The following is a 15,045-nucleotide window of genomic DNA, read 5'->3' as shown; positions in this document are numbered from 1 at the left end:
AGAAACTACAAGACAACTTTTGCCGGTATAATACATCATCTTACTGGTCCGTGTGCACGCCGTTGGAAACCTGATGATCTCACGTGTGGGTGCGGTATAAAGAGGTATAGATGAGGAGAGAGATGAAACGGCGAGGATGAGGTTGGGAAATTAATTGAAATAACTGACCTTTTGTTTCCTGCGCTTACAAGAGTCGCATGCTTGGGCAGTACGTTGCCTCTTGTCAGGGTCAACCTTAGGTCGTGTCATGATGGTTTGAGCCACAAAGGATCTAGGTCACATCCGCCATCCGACGCTTTGCCACAAGGTGACAAAATACAAATCGGACGATGGAGAGAATAAAAGCGAATAATGACTTCGGGGGGGCGGCGCCGGTCTTACGGACACAAGAACGTTGGTCTCGGGTACGGACAAATCCCTAGATTCAGCCTTATCGGGAAGCGAACGGGGCTCAGGTCCAGAATCGTGGGATGATATGAGCAATTGAGTACTCGAATATCCGGCAGAGTATGGAGGTCGACCCGCATAGGTTGTAGACAACTAAAGGCATCCGCCAAGGTTGCTCGAGCCGTGTGAATGGTAGGCTAAGTGGAGAAGAGCACAGCTGAGTATACGTATACAGATCGTACCTAGCAGCTCACTGGAGAGCTATAGTGATCTGCCACAACAGAAGATAACTGAGAATAGACGCAAGTAAGGTAAAGGACCTTGGAGACCGACGGAACGTGTCGGAAGCGGGAGATTGACATGAAAAGAGCTATCACGAAAGGTTTAATGAAGAGAACGCAAGGGCCGGCTTGCTAAGTTTTTCCTCGAGAGGAGCCAACGTAAAGCCATGCACTCCAACTGGCCGGCTTGGCTTCTTCCTCCTGAGCCGGACAATAAGGGCGGCGTCGGCCGCCTTTGACTTGTTCTAGCCATGATTGTAGTGGGAAAATCGTGGCAGGGCTGGGAGGGAATGGCGCCGTGATTGGGCAGTTGGGCTGTAGATCAATCAAGTGAGACTCCGTTAGCACTTAAGTGGCGTTCTAACGCCGCCTTAAATACGGGAGATAGCGGCTTATTTATTTCTTCTTTCGACGTGGACTTTCTTGATGTAGTAGGAACTTGACTGATATTAGGAGTGCGGACTTTTTTTCCTTGGTAGAAACTAAAATCTTAGATAGAAACCCCTGCGAAGATCACCAAGGTTAGAACCAGGTTTTTCCCCCTTTTATTTTTGTCATGATATTTGAAGATTGAACGGGATATTAAAAAATGACTGGTCAACTCCGTAACCATAGCGGTGGCAGATGTAAGATGTTTCGGTAGCGCCATCAATTATTGGATCTGGTTTTCCATATTGATTTAAGTCGCATAGACTGTATGACATAAGGTTACTAAGATCTGACGAGAGCACAAGGGACATCGAATTAGAAGTTCATATGTTGTCCAGATTTCGAAATTCGAATATGGAACTAGCAAAAATAGTGGAAAAGAGTCGAGAAGCGGTTTGAGAAGCGGTTTAGGTTTCCACGTGGGAGAAGGTACATAATACTCCGTACTCCGCAAATACAAAACGTGCGTACCTGTCGTTAGGTGAAGATTAAAGCTAGAAGTCGCTACCTCTTAGCAGTTAAGGTTGTCGGATAATGCACCTAAATAATTAGAACGTCTGGGGTAGAAAGACAGGTATGGTTAGGTCATGTTAACATACATTAGGTACTAAAGGATACATGAAGAGCAGGGGTAGTCATATGCGTGATACCCCTAGAATATTAAGTACTTTCTTGTACCCCATCCAATCAGATGTACACTATAATACCTGCCAGGGTCTACCTGTAGGCAGTGCTCCATTTTTGCGGCTCAACCATACTATAATTGACTACTAAAATGTACCTAACCTAATGTACTAAAACTTTTACTAAAATAGTTACTTCATAACACCTCTTCAATCATTTCTTCATCAATTATGCATCGACGTTCAAATCCCTAACGTTACAGAATCATCTAAGACAGGCCGTCAGCATCATTGTTCTAAATTCAACGTGCCACCGAAGACCGTTAGATATCAGAATCTAAAGAAGGTCTAGGTTACCTATATGACTCGCATTTCTCGGATAATGCACTTAGCCCTCTCACTAAATGTCCTGCGGCTGATTCGTCAATAACTTCCCTGATATATGTCTAACATTTTACCGTCGCTGCATATGGCTTTATATGGCCTTAAACCGTCTCCAAGTGAGATCAATTTTGTACTCGCAGTCTGCATGTAACCCCTTTTAACTAAGAATTCTACAACCTCACGCATCTCGTAGCTCATACTACCGTCACCGTTCACCGTCGACACGAATCGACTTGCACTCAAATGGATTTTTTTAATCTACCAACGCCGATTTCAAATGCCGGCAGTATTGTTTTTTCCCTTTCGGCATTTCAAAGGCAAGTCGGGGTTTCCTTTGCTGGACGCTTAATTTGCTTTTGCGGAGATGCTGGATATTCCTTAGGTACTCGGGATCTTCTGTCCTCTTTTCGATCTGGAAACTGACAGTCCGCTAGGTTCATTCAGACCCTAGCATTCGCTCGAGGTCATACTTACGTACTCATCCCAATGGGTTGAATTCTACAGTTTTACAATTTTACACTCACCGCTCCCGCATCGTCGGGTGTACTGCTCGAGTTAACCTGTCGATAGACTTGGATACCCCCAGTCCGTTATTAGACAGTCCGGCGCATGTCTGGTTGAAGGGCATTGGATATGTCACCGTACCATAGTGTCCGTGACACGTTTCTAGGCTTCTTCTACATGTCAGCGTCGTCAGCGTCGACATGTACACTCTGGCCAGACGAGTCGTTCGCGTCAACTATCCTATGCCCAGGCTGAAAGGTTCCCTTGCTTATTTAAATCCGAGTCACGATCTTACCGGTGGCATGTTTGGTGAGTGGACCCAGATCTGATGAATCACAATATGTTGTAATATAAGTATCGTCATTGTGATTTGTATACACTAGATTTTTCTACTTAAATAGCAATGTGGCGTACTCTCTTGGGAGTTTTCCTCTCCATCCTCAGTACAGGCACATTCTTGTCTCATATCTCACCCGGCTGCCACTATCATGACCGTTGGACAACCAAAGACGGCGCTATCCGCTACCCGGGAGAGGCCCGGATCTCATTCGGTAAGTGAAGGCGCAAAGGATGCCTTCAATCATCTTTTAAAGTCCATCAAGACAGAGCTTCCAAGGGGTTTTCTACGATACGCCGAGAATATCAAATTCTTGAGATATTCTCGCACAGGGGATACGGCGTGTTTTCCATGCCCCTTGCGTGAACAAGAAGCAGTGGCAGCACTTAAAGCACTGGAAGGATGTGCCGCTGCCGCGATCGCAGATATCCGGGGGGTAAAACGTGAACGATCGATTAGCGTTACCCTAGAACGTGTGACGTCCTTTTTAATGTCTACATATCTCACCAATATCGACGGCTTAGATAAGTGCAACCCCAAAGTTAAGGAGCGAATTCCGAGTTCGTCTCACATGATCCCCGTTAGGTAAAATTTGGAATATATCTAGCTAACTACAATATTAAGACACCGATCTAAACCAGGCTCAGTCAAATCTATATCGGCGCCTATCAGCGGGCCTATACGAAACAAGGAACCGGGGCGAATACTATCACATCCACGGATCATTAGAAGCCACCAAAACCTTAAAGATGATTGGTCTTCCTGCTTTTTCCCCCGGTCTAACAGATTACCGTGATTGTATTAGCACTATCGAGGGAGCGGTCAGGAAGTTTTCCGGAGATGAATTAGAGAAGCTGAATCGAGAATACCGCCAGGCAGGCGTCCCTGTCCTCACCAATGAAAAGTTCCAGAAGAGTAGTCATGGCCAATCGATGGCATCTCTTCCATTATTTACCGTAAAACCCTTGGGAAGTGATACGCCACCTGTCCCATTTACGGAGCAATCCATTTACGGGCCAGGTCAGTGTCTGCAGGGACTTCGTGTTATCGAACTGTGTCGGGTAATTGCAGGACCAACCATTGGTCGATCCCTAGCAGCGCATGGCGCATCTGTCTTGAAGGTTACATCGTCGCAGTTACCAGACGTCCCATTCTTCCAATTGGATGTCAATATCGGGAAACACACGACATCATTACATCTCAAAAACGCAGATGATGTCGAGATTTTCGAGTCCCTCCTTGAGACAGCCGATGTGATCATCGATGGGTACCGACCGGGTGTTATCGCGAGGCTCGGTTATCGTCCCGAGGATCTTGCAGCGAAGGCGGCTCAACGCGGCAGGGGTATCGTCTATGTGGCAGAAGACTGCTTTGGCGGTATCGAAATTGGCGCCGAATGGGCGGGCCGTCCGGGTTGGCAGCAAATCGCCGACTGCGTCACGGGCGTGGCATGGGAGCAAGGTAGGTTCATGGGCCTCGACGAGCCGGTCATCCCACCTTTCCCCATGTCCGACTATGGCACAGGGTGCGTCGGTACTGTTGCGGCGCTCTCGGGCATCTATCGTAGGGCTACGCAAGGTGGTAGCTGGATTTGTCGAACCAGTCTCTCGCAGTACGACATGTTCCTTCTATCCCTCGGCACTTACCCGACTGAGGTCCAGAACCAGCTACGCCTCGAGCACGATCCTAACTTCTTCGAGCTACGTCACAATGATTCTGTTGACGAGATTAGCCGGCGAGCTCTAGCCAGTGTCAAATCGCTACACCCGGCACTCTTTGCTAACCATATTATGCAGAGCACGTATAGCGAGGGATTCGGCGGCATTGTAGCGTGGCCGGGGGAGCCACTAGCAGTGAGTGGAATTCAGATTGGCTACGTGAGGCCGACACGGCCAAATGGCTATGATAAGCCCACTTGGGAGCATTGGGAGAGAGACGAGTCTCTATTGGATGCCTGATATATTGTTGCCCAAACGGAAGCTTGCTTACTGATGGTTTACGAAGGATCTAATGTGGTCACACGGCAGTAGCGGCGGTTATCGTGCCTTTTTTATCATAGCGGGCGTCGTGATATTAGTTGTAGCTAGCGTTGCATAAAGTTGCATGTGTGAGCAGCTAAAGGATATCATCCCCAGTGTGATATTGAAAATGTATCTTCGTAAGAGAATAGCATCATGTATGTATGCTATTCTCTTACGAAGATACACTTTCCAATGTAGCGCTCTCTTACTATCATAATATAGACGATGTAGTAAGTTTCTAAATTTATCTATGTCTCCTAAGCGTAATTTATACCAAAACATATCAAAGACTAAACTAACGGTTCCTAATGCTATAAATCCTCAAGAATAGACGAAAGAACTAGTTCCTCGAAGCATAAGCACCTAATCTCCACAGTGAACTAAAGGATCACATTTGAATATGGATAGGGGAATATGGTTGGGCAGACACCAAGTGCACAACATCAGAACCAACACGTGATCCGATACCCAGACGAAGGAGAATCTAATCTACGAGATCGCATATGATAGCCTAACAAGATGATGGCGGTGATACGGACCTATCAAGTCGGGACCGAAGGGATTGGATAACCCGATTCAACCCACCTTTGTACCCTATCATTGATAACCCATTTCGATGTTGTGGGCACGGGGCTAGAGTATAGTGGTCTGTGGCCAGCATGAACTCATTTGTGTGATAGAGGTAACTTGGTAGTTGTGGCAAGCAAATTGATCACGATGTTTCACCACAAGATCTTCTATCTCACGAATAACGTATTAGGATCAAAAAGTTGTTCTCCATAGGACAGACTCGTCAGCTTTCGCACACAAGTCCCACCAAACCTCCCCCCTATCCCCCATAGTAGAACTACGAATTATAATAACGGGCGCACAGCTCGTAGACGAGAGCGGGATACTTGTGATAGGGAGGAACAGATAAGACGTAAACACCAATATGTAAACACTCCCCAGAATAGAAGAAGTAGTAGTCATACGCATATAGAATATTAACAAAAGAAAAAAAAAACACCCCGTCCTCGAAACGAGCCTCTTACCGCGTACGAAGCCATCGTATCGTACCTCGGCAAATCACACATGACGTGCCCTCGAGTTCGCATGAGAGTCAGGCGATCTGATCTGCCCTACGCGCCCATATATATTTATTACCTCTATCACCCACCAAAAACAAATATTAACCCGATAATCAATGCACAAGCACGTATAGTCTATTAGTTGCCAAGCCCAGCTGTCGCCGGCTACATGCAGGCAGGGGGAAGAACCCTCCAAGCCGACGAGTAAGCTCGTTACCTTGCCAGCCATTTCGCTCGTATTGTCTTGGATTTACCGAGGCAGACATAGGCGAATGCGAACGGAGCCACCGATTTGTGTAAGAGGTTAGGTAGAGGTAGTCAGTTAGTTAGTAAAAGTAAGTAAGTAAGTAGGCTAGATAGTTGGGTAGGTAGCTGGGTAGGTCGCTCGAACACTGCAGGGTTCGAGATCACAGGCCGGATATGTGGTGCACTACTAGATATGTGAAACGATCGCAGTATGCCAGCCAAGATGTCAGGTCGTCCAGTGCAGCAGCCCTACATCATACTTCACTTCGCCTACCACATAGGAACCACAACGCAATGCCCCAGATATCCGTTGGTTGGTGCTCCGCCTCCGCGCGCACCGAAGCCACGGATACGGAGATTCAGCAAAGTCATGACCTATCATTACTTCCCTTATTATATCGTTCTATTCTATAACTTCTGAACTCACTCAGTAATTATCCATCGAAATCCAATAATACTATGACGTATATCTAACTTACTCACTTACTCACTCATTCATTCACATTGCCATACCACATGCATAGATATGATATACATAGACATACTGTACGCGCCCATCCCCTGCCGCGAGCCGAAACTATACCCACGGAATGGCGTGACTGGGATACGAACTAGCATGCACTATAAACTAGCATGCACTATAAAGCCTCTCGACGCGGAGATTATATAGATAGACGCCATTCTGTCAGCGCCCATTTCGTATTCGACGGCTGGCATACAGACAGCGGGCATTGGCATTTTCGAAGACACTGGCTGCGCCACCCCTTTTTTTTTTTCGAGAGAGAGAGAGCACATCATACCCATGATCATACCTACTTACCACAGAGCGTCAAGAAGGAAGAACGAACGCCCATCGCATTGTCGGACAATTATTACCTTAGGTACTTACCGCTGACAACGGCCTCTTGCATCAAGTCTCACTTTTAATCCATCGCCCCCTTTTTGCTGCTGTTAACCGAAAAGGGGTATAGAAAAAAAACCCCCCATCTGATTCCAATCCATTGATTATTACCTATATGCTGTTTATTTTGTAGGTATATTTCGGTACTAGCTGGCCCAATTCTGAGTTTCAAGATGTAATAGTTAAGTTTTTAAACGTACATAGCTGAGCTGGGCACGGTGTACAAAAATTAAATAAACGGAGATAGGTAGGGGAACGAACATAGAGTAAAGATAAAGAAAGTATATTCGTCATTTAGAGCGAACGTTAAACAGACGCAAAAATATAGTCACGCCGTGGATCGAACACGGAACCTTCTCGGAACTTTGCACACATCAATGTGAACGAGAAATCATAACCATTAGACCACGCGACTTGTTAAGATTTTGCGCCATTATTAGCGTACTTGTAGGTTTAACAATTTGGTCGGCAGTTTTACGTTTTCCTAGCTTGCTTCCGCTTGGCCAGTCTTTAAAGCTTGATGACTAAGGGTGGGGCTTTAAATTCATCTTTCATCTACCTTTCTCAAAAGGGAGAAGCGGTCTGAGCAATTAGCCTATCACAAATGCGACATTGTTGGTATCGAATTCCCATTACAAGATAGCCTCCGTAAGTAGGATGCAAAGAAGCAAACTCTGGGGAGCGTATGAAGTCCAAGCCCCTATTAGAATATCAAGTTCTAGCGACACCGGTCGAATCGACGATAGCGTCACAATAGACAGCTTAGGGACAATACTCCACCGAGAATCAATCGCAGAGACCAAAGTATGGAAAATTTAGACGAATTATCAACACTTTTAACGATCGACTGGGATCGTAGCATTGCGTCGGCCCGAGACGACGCTACAGCTACAGTACGGCTTCATAACTCTTATATCGCAAACCTTATGCTATGAGTAATGCGTAGCGCTATCGGATTTGATTTCTTTGACATGTATCTATTCTACGTGATGCGATTAGTCTATTGCGACCTTGATTATCAAGAAATTACCTGCCTTCTGATAGGATAGAACTAGGCCATCAATGCCCAAGGGGGACATCGGTGCTCCGTTCCCGTTCCAGTCCCCGAAATAGTTGACCGCAAGATGTCGGCAGTCTTGGTTCGCCTACACGATCGGACGTACGCACACACAAACCTATATGTTATATCCCTCTGAGGACGCCCTTGCGGTGGAGTTGCAATATTTAATAATGTAGACTGCATGAGCAACAGTATACTGTAAATAGCGATGTCGGAACGTCTCAAATACTGTGATATTTTGAGTTTGGGGGCGTATATCGCTTGGGGAGCTTACGTAGTATATTGTCTGAACGCTTGACTCATCGCGCCGTAAAGTTTTGGCTATGACCTCTTTAGCCCATGATTTGCCCCGTTTCTAAGTCGGAATCTTTGTTATATAAAGCAGGTATCCCTAAATCTTGCCAATAAAATTAAATTATCATTGCGTTTGATCATACCTCCTCAATAAACATGATGTTCTTCACATCCTCCTCAGAGGGAAGCTCGAGCTCCCAACCCGAATCAAAGAATAGCTCTTCAGTCCTCATAAGACAAAATGCCAGAGAAATGGACGATACTTCGGAGACCACGCTTCTTGACGACGAGCCACCAGATGGAGGGTGGCTTGCGTGGTCTCAAATTATACCCGGCCACATCGCCAATATGATGTCCTGGGGTTACGGCACAGGTTTCTCAGTCTTCCAGCTCTATTATAAGCAGACAATGAATCTACCGGCTTCGCAGGTGGCTTGGATAGGCTCGATCCAAATATTCTTATGTTTCCTCCTCGGTATGGTATCCGGACGACTGTCAGACGCAGGATACCCGCGGCACTTGTATGGTATAGGAGCTATAATATGCATATTCGGCATGTTCATGACCAGCTTAGCGAACACGTACTGGCAGATTCTACTTGCGCAGGGGTTCTGTCAGGGTATCGGTGCTGGATTGATGTTCATGCCTGCGACTGCAAATGTCGCTGTATACTTCAAAAAGAAGCGTTCGCTTGCCGTGGCTCTCAACGGATGCGGATCGAGTAGTGGCGCTATCCTATACCCAGCCCTTGTCCAATACTTAACACCAAAGCTTGGCTTCGCGTGGACAGTCAGACTATGCGGTTTCATAAGCATCGTTTTGGCTCTCGTTGGATTCTGCCTCTTGAAGCCGCGGAAACTGCGGAGAGTCCCTGCGCCCCTTCTCGACCTGGGTGCCTTTAGGAATATCCCATACACCTTGTTCGCCACGGGCGCGTTCCTCATTTATTTCTCTCTGTTCACAATGTTAATATACGTGAGTTTCTAACTGATTTGTTTTGGTAACAAGATGTGGCTTATGTGCTAACCATATTCCACCAGCTTAACTCGTTTGCTCGCGAGAGCATTGGGCTAAGCGACTTGGAGTCTGTTAATTTCGTGCTCGTTACCAATGCAGTTGCTATGCCCGCGCGCCCCATATTCGGCTATATTGCTGACCGTTACGTCGGCCCTGTCAATACTTACGGCCTGAATTGCTTTGCCTTAGGGATCATGGCGTTTGGTTGGATAGGTATCCGTAATCGGGCAAGCATGTATGCTTATTCTGTCGTTATGGGTTTTGTGAACGGAGGTGCCCAGGGAATATTTTCGAGTGCAGCCAGCAGCTTTGTCGAAGACGTAGGGAAGATGGGTACGTGGATCGGGATGGCATTTGGCCTTTGCGGCTTTGCTACTCTGGCCGGACCTCCCACTATGGGTGCCATCATTGATGCTAGCGGAGGTAAATATATATGGGGGCAGATTTGGGCGGGATCAACAATTGTTATTGGAGGCACGATAATCCTCGCAACATCTAGATTGGTAGTACGGAAGTCGGGGAAGAGAAGCATGGTATAAAACAGGATGGGTGTGGAATATCAACCCAAATCTTTGCGGAGGTTGAAGCAGGTCATACATCTATAGTAACTGACTAGGTTATATGTTTTTATGAGTTAAATAAATAGATGGAAAAGGGAAATCTCTCCATAATAGCTAATCATAATAGCTGATGATAGACTAGAGATTAGAGGAGCACACATTACATTACCTCTTGAAAATAGAGTTGACTTTTTGGATTGTTTCTTCTAACGTTCATTGTTAGAGACTAAGGAAACATCTTTACACCTACAGTTTATTCTGACTGATCCTAGTGGCGAGGATATCATCACAGAGGGAGGCCTCGAGGCACTTATACATATCGTGTGGTTTGTTTTTGGGACGGGAGATGGTCACGAGGCGGATATGAGTTGGAGTTTTGTGTGGCTGAGCAGCTGCGCCACAAGCCACATTGAGATGATTGCCGCCGGCAAGACAGGGGGGTCCCACTCTCTAGATAGGTACATCCATGTTACGCATAAAGCACGGTAGATCGATTAACCTTAAATGGATTAATGCATTTAATCTGCCGTTTGACATCATCACTTCTCTAACTTGAATGACTTGGCTACCTCTCGTATTGGCGCATAACAGCACCAATCACCAAGGGAAAACTTGAAAAACGTCACAACCAAATTCAGGGTTACGTATGTACCTTAGATAGATCGCCATTGTCTCGTTGGTTGTCATTGCAAATAAAAGTCTTTCAATCTTCCCTTTGTCCCACTGCTCTGAGGGAGAGTTTAATGTTTCGAAAAGTGTCGTGGCTACGAATGCGCAACTAGAAGATAATAAGTCACTTGCAGTCAATAGGCAAAAGAGGTCTATTATCTATCTAATCGGCATTCATCAACCATTCTTTACTCGCCGAACGATACGACAATCGTGTCTTCCTTATTCAATCTACTCCTTCGAGAATATTTAACGGCTCTCTATTTATACATTTATACATTTATCATTAGACAGTCAGTTCTACTTCGATCCCAAGAACAGAATGGCAGGCGTTCTTGCAAAATTCGTATCGAAAAAGATCCTGAAGGAGACAGCAGGGAACCAGTTCGGAGCGGCGGTAAGTGCCATAATTTCTTTTTGTTACTGCTATTGATTTAATACCGTAAACGCGGCGTCAAATCAATCCTAAAGCAACCGATGCTAACATGACATGAATTAAAGGATCCGTACTTCGAGCAAGTTCCCGCGACAAGGCTTGATGGCAAACGAACAGGAAAGACTAAGAAGGTCCGCAAAGCCTTACCGCCTGGCCTTTCAGAACACGATGCGATGATCTTGACCAAAGTGAAGAGAAGAGCATACCGACTAGATATGAGCTTTGGTAGCTTCATGGGACTGAAGTTTGGTTGGGGTAGTATTATCGGTCTCTTCCCTTTGTGAGTAACCGGGCTCATTTATGGATATATTCGAGTGCTAATAAAGATACCCGATAGCGCTGGAGATGTCGTGGATGCCCTCCTCGCAATGATGGTTGTCCGTACTGCTAAGCAGGTTGAAGGAGGACTTCCGTTTCATATATGGGCCCGGATGTATGTGCTGGTGCTCATAGATCTTATCGCCGGGTTGGTCCCGTTTATCGGAGACATTGCCGATGCCATCATTCTTGCCAACACGCGCAATGCGGTGGCATTAGAAGATTATCTACGAAAGAAAGGCCAGAAGAATCTCCGCGCCAGTAAATTGCCGGTGCCAGATGTGGACCCTAGCGATCCGAGCGAGTTCGATCGATTTAATTCGGAATCACCTGAGCACGCGTCATCTCGAGCTACGCGTCAAGGTGCAAGGTCTGAAGGTCAATTACGAACAGACCATGTTCCCCAGGAAACTGGTGTCGCAACCGAATGGACCCAGCCGTCACAACCCGCTCAAGCCAGGGTTCATGATGATCGACGAGGAGGCTCGAGCAGAAGTTTCTTTGGGTTAGGCAGCAAGAGATCTCGTCCAGCTGATATCGAGACTGGTAGACGGAACTAAGGACCCGCTACGAATTACGAACTGTGGGGTTCAATTAAGAAGAAGATCAGATCGCGTTAATTAATTTGGAGGGGCTTTTACGCGTCACGCTACCACAAGTTTGGTTATTCCGCACGAGACCGTTCACTATTACTGTTCGGATTGGCTTTTATGCTTTTAATGATTCTCGACGGTTTCGAAATTGGAACACGTTGATAATTCATAACGCAGGATGATCATAGCGGGTGTAGGTGCAACGGCAAAAAAGGTAGATGGATAGATGAGATCAAGATACCATACAAACATTATGTCATAATGGAGGGGGGTTCATATTTAATGAGATGGCAGCTAGGTAGTATTAGATTTTTATGAGACAATGGATTGGACCTGATGAAACGACAAGCTCTTGTTACTCTGGATCGTTATGACTCAACACTGTGTTGAAAAACATAGCCTATCGTATGGTATAAGTATATGGTATGGCTCGTAATCCGAGGATAGTAACCGACAGGACCGATATTAGGTCCGGAATCAAACAGTCCAAAGTCGATGATGATTCGCAGTATCAAGTAATCATTAGCTGATCTTGAATCAGCTAGAAACTAGGGATCTCACTTATACCCCTTTGGGTTGCTTGTTTATCTGATGACTGTGATCTGATAATTTTAGTTGGTGTACGGATCTGTGAATATCCCTGCTTTGTGACACACGAAGTCAGTGCCGAGAAGACCGAGCTACATTTCTATGTAAGAAAGAGAAAAAAAAAAGGGAACAGCTGGGTTAGCTGTAGGGTCAATTATAGGCCAATTGCAACAACAGCCCTTACAATTGTTTTAGAGGTTAGGTACCTTGCACTGTACGGAATACGTACCTTGTATATGGTATTTTGGTACGACGTGGGTCATGTACTTTTTCGCAGTGGAAACTGCAAACCCCTGGCCTGGGTGACGCGTGAAAAAAAGTGGCGGGGTTTTGAGTCGCGTTTTTCACCGCGTCCATCCCAGCAAATTTTCACACGTGACTCGGCGAGAGACAGCTTTTAAAAGATCTTGGATCCGACCTATTTTAAACACGCTTCTTGTCCTGCATCACATCAACAACGACTACTTCCACTTAACGCGTGATTATCATTTTTACTCGGTGATCACTGCAAGTCAATTGTCCATTCCCCTTGTCCAATATACAATTGCAATTCCTACTTTCAACCTCACATCTTCACAATGGCCTCTAACATCATCACGCCCTCCAAGAAGGTACATGACTTTGCCTCATAGTTATTTTTATATCAGTTGGAACAAGTTTTGCTAATTCATTAAACTATATAGGCTGCCTCTGCCATGGAGTCATTGAATATGGACTCCCCCGTCAAGAAGCTAGACTTCTCTGCCGGCAAGGAAAATGCCCCTTTCGATTCCAACATTGATGCCCTCGCCAAAGAGATCGACTCACACCACCAAATTGAGAAGAAGCAAGAAGAGAAGGCCCCTGTTGCGCCTACTATTAGGCCTGAGGAGGCTGATGAGCCCATCCTACAAGAGAACCCTCAGCGGTTCGTCCTGTTCCCCATTAAGTACCATGAGGTGAGTAACGCGTCTTGGACGCGTAAAGTGCTTTTTGACGCGTCATATACTAATTTACCCCACAGATCTGGCAGATGTACAAGAAGCATGAGGCGTCCTTCTGGACTGCCGAAGAGATCGACCTGTCCAAGGATCTTCACGATTGGAACAACAGACTCAATGATGACGAGAAGTTCTTTGTGTCTCACATCCTTGCCTTCTTCGCCGCGTCAGACGGCATTGTCAACGAGAACCTAGTTGAGCGATTTAGCGGCGAGGTTCAAATCCCTGAAGCACGATGCTTCTACGGTTTCCAGATCATGATGGAGAATATCCACTCTGAGACTTACTCTCTGCTCATTGATACCTATATCAAGGAGCCTGCCCAAAAGACCCATCTCTTCAATGCTATTGACACTAGTAAGTTCGCTTTAATCCGCATATAAATCATTACATGACTAACCTTTGTCTAGTCCCTTGCATTCGCAAGAAGGCCGATTGGGCTCTGCAATGGATTGCTGACAAGAACTCTACCTTCGCTCAGCGTTTAATTGCCTTCGCTGCTGTTGAGGGTATCTTCTTTAGCGGTGCTTTCGCCTCTATTTTCTGGCTGAAGAAGCGTGGCCTGATGCCTGGCCTTACCTTCTCCAACGAGCTTATCTCGCGCGACGAAGGTCTGCATACCGACTTCGCCTGCCTGCTCTTCACACACCTTAAGAACCGCCCCGGCAAAGAAATCATCGAGAAGATCATTACGGACGCTGTCACCATAGAGCAGGAGTTCTTGACAGAGGCTCTACCTTGCGCCTTACTCGGCATGAACTCCAACTTGATGAAGCAGTACATCGAGTTCGTCGCCGACCGCCTATTAGTCGCTCTCGGCAACGAGAAGGTTTACCGCTCTTCCAACCCGTTCGACTTCATGGAGAACATCTCCCTGGGTGGCAAGACCAACTTCTTCGAGAAGCGTGTCGGTGACTACCAGAAGGCAGGTGTCATGGCCAGCACTAAGAAGCCAACCGACGACGTAGCCAACCCTGCAGAGGGCGAGAACGGAGGCGATTTCACCTTCGACGAGGACTTCTAAGCTTGTCAGCTTTATAACCTCGCGCCTCTTTCTCTTATGTCTTTTTTCGATACCCCCTTCTCTCATTCTCGATTAGATCCGCCCCCGTGTAATACTATATCCACGCTACTATACTACCCTCAACACCACTTCTATAGGGTAGAGCTTAGAGGGTCTTATAATGCGAAACTATAGACCTGTGAGCAATTGTCTCGGCGGTACAATTGCGGTTGGATCCATTAACCGGGCGGTCCCCGTTGGATCTTCAACCTTATTTCCCCCCTTTTTATCTGTCACGGTACGGTCATCATCATCACTGGGCGTTATGGCGTTGCTGGCCTCTT

The 15,045-nt window shown here is 46.3% G+C and overlaps 4 protein-coding genes and 1 non-coding gene across 5 annotated transcripts; 4 read left to right on the top strand and 1 right to left on the bottom strand.

Annotated features, from left to right (window-relative positions):
• The first annotated feature begins 2,379 nt into the window (after positions 1-2,379).
• Positions 2,380-5,079, top strand: F5Y00DRAFT_231222 (CoA-transferase family III). Its single transcript, XM_048007002.1, has 2 exons — positions 2,380-3,505; positions 3,570-5,079. Exons 1-2 carry the CDS (start codon positions 3,097-3,099, stop codon positions 4,901-4,903), a joined length of 1,743 nt encoding a protein of 580 aa, XP_047866871.1. The 5' UTR covers positions 2,380-3,096; the 3' UTR covers positions 4,904-5,079.
• Positions 5,080-7,508: 2,429 nt separating this feature from the next.
• On the bottom strand, positions 7,509-7,598 carry F5Y00DRAFT_t40. The gene has a single exon. It is a non-coding gene; the product is annotated as a tRNA-Val (tRNA).
• A 1,191-nt stretch (positions 7,599-8,789) lies between these two features.
• Positions 8,790-10,093, top strand: F5Y00DRAFT_251934 (MFS general substrate transporter; the record flags this gene model as incomplete). Its single annotated transcript, XM_048009878.1, has 2 exons — positions 8,790-9,512; positions 9,578-10,093. The coding sequence occupies 2 exons, from the start codon at positions 8,790-8,792 to the stop codon at positions 10,091-10,093; spliced, it is 1,239 nt and encodes a 412-aa protein (XP_047866870.1).
• Positions 10,094-10,674: 581 nt separating this feature from the next.
• On the top strand, positions 10,675-12,491 carry F5Y00DRAFT_231215 (uncharacterized protein). The gene is made up of 3 exons (XM_048007001.1): positions 10,675-11,180; positions 11,285-11,499; positions 11,557-12,491. The coding sequence occupies exons 1-3, from the start codon at positions 11,106-11,108 to the stop codon at positions 12,095-12,097; spliced, it is 831 nt and encodes a 276-aa protein (XP_047866869.1). The 5' UTR covers positions 10,675-11,105; the 3' UTR covers positions 12,098-12,491.
• Positions 12,492-13,208: 717 nt separating this feature from the next.
• F5Y00DRAFT_22494 (ribonucleotide reductase) lies at positions 13,209-14,802 on the top strand. The gene is made up of 4 exons (XM_048006093.1): positions 13,209-13,329; positions 13,402-13,656; positions 13,722-14,055; positions 14,109-14,802. Exons 1-4 carry the CDS (start codon positions 13,297-13,299, stop codon positions 14,720-14,722), a joined length of 1,236 nt encoding a protein of 411 aa, XP_047866868.1. The 5' UTR covers positions 13,209-13,296; the 3' UTR covers positions 14,723-14,802.
• Positions 14,803-15,045: the final 243 nt, after the last annotated feature.

The sequence above is a fragment of the Daldinia vernicosa genome (genome assembly GCF_022497035.1).
Source record: "Daldinia vernicosa strain CBS 139.73 unplaced genomic scaffold F5Y00scaffold_12, whole genome shotgun sequence".
Classification (NCBI taxonomy): Eukaryota; Fungi; Ascomycota; class Sordariomycetes; order Xylariales; family Hypoxylaceae; genus Daldinia; species Daldinia vernicosa.
The sequence above is the reverse complement of the archived record's forward strand: the minus strand, read 5'-3'. Positions and strand labels throughout refer to the sequence as shown.

What these genes read in the sequence shown, in the direction of transcription:
- F5Y00DRAFT_231222 (XM_048007002.1), top strand. Translation starts at nt 3,097, where the DNA reads ATGACCGTTGGACAACCAAAGACGGCGCTATCCGCTACCCGGGAGAGG. An exon ending in AGTTAAGGAGCGAATTCCGA is followed by an intron (nt 3,506 to 3,569) that starts GTTCGTCTCACA and finishes TACAATATTAAG; the next exon opens with ACACCGATCTAAACCAGGCT.
- F5Y00DRAFT_231215 (XM_048007001.1), top strand. Translation starts at nt 11,106, where the DNA reads ATGGCAGGCGTTCTTGCAAAATTCGTATCGAAAAAGATCCTGAAGGAG. An exon ending in GGAACCAGTTCGGAGCGGCG is followed by an intron (nt 11,181 to 11,284) that starts GTAAGTGCCATA and finishes CATGAATTAAAG; the next exon opens with GATCCGTACTTCGAGCAAGT. An exon ending in ATTATCGGTCTCTTCCCTTT is followed by an intron (nt 11,500 to 11,556) that starts GTGAGTAACCGG and finishes GATACCCGATAG; the next exon opens with CGCTGGAGATGTCGTGGATG.
- F5Y00DRAFT_22494 (XM_048006093.1), top strand. Translation starts at nt 13,297, where the DNA reads ATGGCCTCTAACATCATCACGCCCTCCAAGAAG. An exon ending in TCATCACGCCCTCCAAGAAG is followed by an intron (nt 13,330 to 13,401) that starts GTACATGACTTT and finishes TAAACTATATAG; the next exon opens with GCTGCCTCTGCCATGGAGTC. An exon ending in TCCCCATTAAGTACCATGAG is followed by an intron (nt 13,657 to 13,721) that starts GTGAGTAACGCG and finishes TTTACCCCACAG; the next exon opens with ATCTGGCAGATGTACAAGAA.